Source organism: Melanaphis sacchari, unplaced genomic scaffold, assembly GCF_002803265.2.
Source record: "Melanaphis sacchari strain LSU unplaced genomic scaffold, SCAv2.0 Contig633_pilon_pilon, whole genome shotgun sequence".
Taxonomy (NCBI): Eukaryota; Metazoa; Arthropoda; class Insecta; order Hemiptera; family Aphididae; genus Melanaphis; species Melanaphis sacchari.
The window spans coordinates 1-4603 of NW_020271448.1; the positions used below are offsets into that span (position 1 = coordinate 1).

Below are 4603 nucleotides of genomic sequence, written 5' to 3' on the forward strand. Positions count from 1 at the left end.
TTTATTATTATTAAATTATTTGGTGCTAATCGTCACGAATTTTATTTAATATTATATTTTTAAAGGCACGAATTGCCACATTTTGTGATCTTTATTTAGCGCTAATCGCTACGTGTTTTATTATTATTATTATATTTGTATTGTTGTGTATGTGTTATGTAATTATATTATATTAAATAGGACCAGCTGGCCAGTCTGCGCTACACAAACTGTAAGTTTTTTTTTTATTATTATTGGTTCTGTATATTATATACGGCTCGAATAGTCGCAATTTAAAATTATTTATTATTATAATACATATCGTTATTTTTATTATTGGTTGTGCCGAACCGGCAATTACATCTATATATTTTTATTGTTTTGAGCCAAAAGGGCTATTTATTATTATTATTATATTATTATAGCTCTAATAAGTCTAATAGCTACTTTATATTATTATACTACATTTTGTTGTTGTGGCTCTAATCAGGGCCGAACTTCCGCCTAGGCAAACTAGGCAGCTGCCTAGGGGCCCTTGCCTTTCTGAGGCCCTCAGGGAAACGCACACAAAAAAAAAAGGTATCACACACATAAATTGATTAACACGGAAAATAGTTCGTGTATAATATAGAATATTATTGAGAGGAAGTAATTTAGAAATTAATATTATTATGTTGTGTTTTAGTTTTATGGAACCGTATATAAACATAAATAAATACATTTTGTGGTGTTTATCAGTGTTTGTTTGTTTCTATTCGATTATATTTATAGCCGAAACCCGTAAATAAATGTATAGCCTTAAACACTTAACATTCTTAAAATAGTGAATAATTATTATCGCGTCGCCCGCTCGCCAGCTCGCATGCAAAATCAGTTCAGCTGGTACACGGCGTTATCTTTATCTTTACATCAAAACCAATAGTCTATGGTACATAAAATTATAAATAATTTGTTTTGAAAGCCAGGGGTACGATTATCAGTTATTACGATTTAATTTTCATTTACACTCCGATCGTGTTGCCGTGTTGGTGTCAACTGATAAATTACGTAAGTACAATAATATAGCTGTTCATAATATAAATCAGTAATAATTTATTCTCATACGTTATACCTACAAAACGATTTTAACTTTAAAAATTATACGATATATTTAAGTCAGCATGTTAGTTAAATATATCCAGTTCATCTAAGCCGACGTGACTATTTAGTTTCAAACAATAACAGAGATTAAAAATGTTTATTTTATTGAAAAAATGTAGGTACTAATGTCAAATGTAAATTATAAATTAACCCGTCTTCAGTGGTTTATACGTTACAGTTTATAGTTTATACTAACTATATTGCATTATTGCTACTATATTATAGTACTTTATAGACTATAGTAGCAATGTATACTATAATAATATACTAATAATAATAATATATTAATTAAGTAATAAGATTATAGTAATTAATTTGTGTTTTATTTAAATTTTATTTTGTAAACACTGAATAATACTGATTATTAATAATTGATCGACCAAAATGACCACTATTATTTACTATTTATTTTTTTTTTACCACTTTATTTGCTTTTTACTATTTTATATGATGCCACTATTGTATGTGTAGTTTGGTCAAAATGATGTTATTTTAGAGGACTGATAACAGGTTAAATTGTAGGATATTTTTTCAAATTTAAACGAATGTCACAGGCTAAGATAAACTGGACAAATTATAAATATATGTGTTTATATGCAGATCTTAACAATAATTAATTCTTTAAAATATTGTTTTTTGAACTTGTTAAAATTGTAAATAAATTGGTAATCAATAAAATATGAAGTAATTTTAAATGTATTTTTGGTGAATAATTTAAAGGTAGACCTTTTGAGAATAAGAGTGAGAATGTCTAATACCAACAAACCATTGAGTGGGTTCCAAAAAAGAAAAAAGAATTTAGAGAAATTGCTGAAAGAAAAAGAGCTTCTTCGTAAAGTTCCTAAAATGGATTCGTTCTTTGCCTCTTCTAGATCTAATAGTTTAAATGTATTAGTATCTAATGATTGTAGTGAAGACAATCAACCAGAAAGAGTATCTGAAAAAGAAAAGTCACCTCAAAACTTAATTTCAGAAAATATTATCACTCAAAACGAGATATCTATTAGTGATGATCCTGCCAAGTGGGTACTGGATGATGCTACAATTGAATACTTAGTTCTAAATGGTGTTAAACAAAATATGGACATTGATTTTTCATCTTCAAAACGTCAGTATGCAGATACTACCAGATTTCTATCCCTATCACTTTTCAGTCGGAAATTACCGAATGGTGAAATACAACCTCGGCCTTGGTTAATATTTTCAAAGACCAAAGGTACTGTTTTCTGCGCTCCTTGTAAACTGTTTAAAAAATCGGGGTCTTTATCAAATGATGAAGGATATAACGACTGGAAAAATGCAGGTCAGAGAATGAAAGAACATGAAAACTCAGATGATCATAGATCTGCATGTGCTAAACTGTTGGCGAGAAAGAACGCTGGTGGTAGGATTGACGAGAGACTTGTACTTCAAATGGAAGAAGAAATTAAATACTGGCATGAAGTTTTGAGGCGTGTTGTTGCTATTGTAAGATCATTGTCTGCACGTGGATTGCCATTTAGAGGTTCGGAGGAAAAATTTGGATTAAGAAATAGCGGAAACTATATCATGTCTTTAGAACTTTTAGCTGAGTTTGATCCTTTTCTAAATATACACATCAAGCGTTATGGGAACAAAGGCTCTGGTACAACATCATACCTTTCATCTAAGGTGTGTGACGAAATTATTGATATCATGGCAAAAAAAGTCACTAGTACGATTGTAACGGAGATACGACAAGCTAAATATTTTTCTATATCAATAGACTCGACTCCTGACATCTCCCACGTAGATCAGCTTTCATTCATAGTGCGATATGTATCTAAAGAAGGATGTCCCATTGAACGATTCATTAGGTTCATACCAAACTGTAGCCATAAAGCTAAAGACATGGCCACCATCGTTCTTCAAACGCTGAAAAATTATGACTTGGATATCGCTAACTGTCGTGGACAATCGTATGACAACGCAAGCAACATGTCCGGTGCATATTCTGGTCTACAAGCGAGAATAAAAGAAGTGAATTCTTTGGCAGTTTTCGTCCCTTGTTCAGCTCATTCACTAAATCTTGTAGGATCGTGTGCTGCTGAATCTTGTGAGGCAGCTATATCTTTTTTCAGTAACTTGCAAGCATTGTACAATTTTTTTTCGATCTCGACACACAGATGGGGATTGTTAGTTTCGAAACTGAAGCCAAATTCAACAGTTTTGAAAAGCCTTTCTCAGACAAGGTGGTCTGCTCAAGGCGATGCTTGTAAAAGTCTTTGTATTTCCTGGATCGAAATCATGGAAGCTCTTAAGATAATCGCCAATGACATCAGTGAAAAACCATCGACGCGTTTTGAGGCTTCGGGTCTTCTTAATTGCTTTGGCTCACTAGAAATGTGTTTTCTGACTTTAATGTGGAATGATGTACTTGAAAGATTTAATAAAGTGAGCAAATCTCTGCAATCTGTAGACATTGGACTAGGTACTGTTGTTGAACTGTATCATTCTTTAGTTACGTATCTTGAAGGTATACGAGAAGACGGAATATTCGATCTTTATGAATCAAGAGCTATACAGTTAAGTGGTGAACAAAACTATACATATGATTTGAAAAGAAAACCTAAACGAAAAGTACAGTTTGATGAAGTAAAAAGAAATGATACCGAACTCTCAGGCAGGAATAGATTCAGAGTTACCACCTATAAAGTAATTATTGACAGGTTGATTACTGAACTACAGAGACGTGGCACAGCTTATGAAAAATTAAGTAATAAGTTTGACTTTCTTACAAAGCTCAATATTTTAAATACTCAAGAAGTTTGCGAAGGAGCATTTAATCTAAAAGACTTTTATCCAGGGGATTTGGACGAGAATATAAAAAACGAATGTTTACATTTACAAGCTCATTTGTTATCCACAGAAGCTACAAAAGAAAAAAAAATGTCATCACTGGAGCTATATAAATTTATTTTAGAAAACGGTTTTATAGACATTTATCCAAATATAGGAATATCACTTAGAATGCTGTTGAGTACCCCTGTATCAAACTGCTCAGCTGAACGGTCATTTTCGGCTCTTAAAAGAATAAAAAATTATTTAAGATCAAATACAGAGGAAAAAAGACTTACTTCACTCGCCGTGTTATACATTGAGTCAGAAGTAATGCAAGCAGTGGACTACAGTGAAGTGATACGTTCTTTCGCGGAACAAAAAGCTCGACGTGTAAAAATTTGTTAATCATTTTTTTTTATAAATCTGTTATTTTATGTTTAATTTATATACATATATTTATTTTATAATTATGACAATGGTAGGTGTATATAGTATTTGTTTTATCTATTAGTATGTTGAATATATACAAATTAAAAGCAGTTTTTATTAATATATATTTAAAAGGGCCCTTCTTTAATAGCTGCCTTGAGGCCCTGAGACCCTTAAGTTCGGCCCTGGCTCTAATAGCTACCTCTTTTTATTATATTTTTTTTACTTGTTGGGCCAAAAGGGCCGTAGCCTATTT

At 31.6% G+C, this 4603-nt stretch overlaps 1 protein-coding gene across 1 annotated transcript; it reads left to right on the forward strand.

Moving 5' to 3' along the window:
* The first annotated feature begins 1866 nt into the window (after positions 1 to 1866).
* On the forward strand, positions 1867 to 4323 carry LOC112600294 (zinc finger MYM-type protein 1-like). The gene has a single exon (XM_025347483.1). The coding sequence runs from the start codon at positions 1867 to 1869 to the stop codon at positions 4321 to 4323; it is 2457 nt and encodes an 818-aa protein (XP_025203268.1).
* Positions 4324 to 4603: the final 280 nt, after the last annotated feature.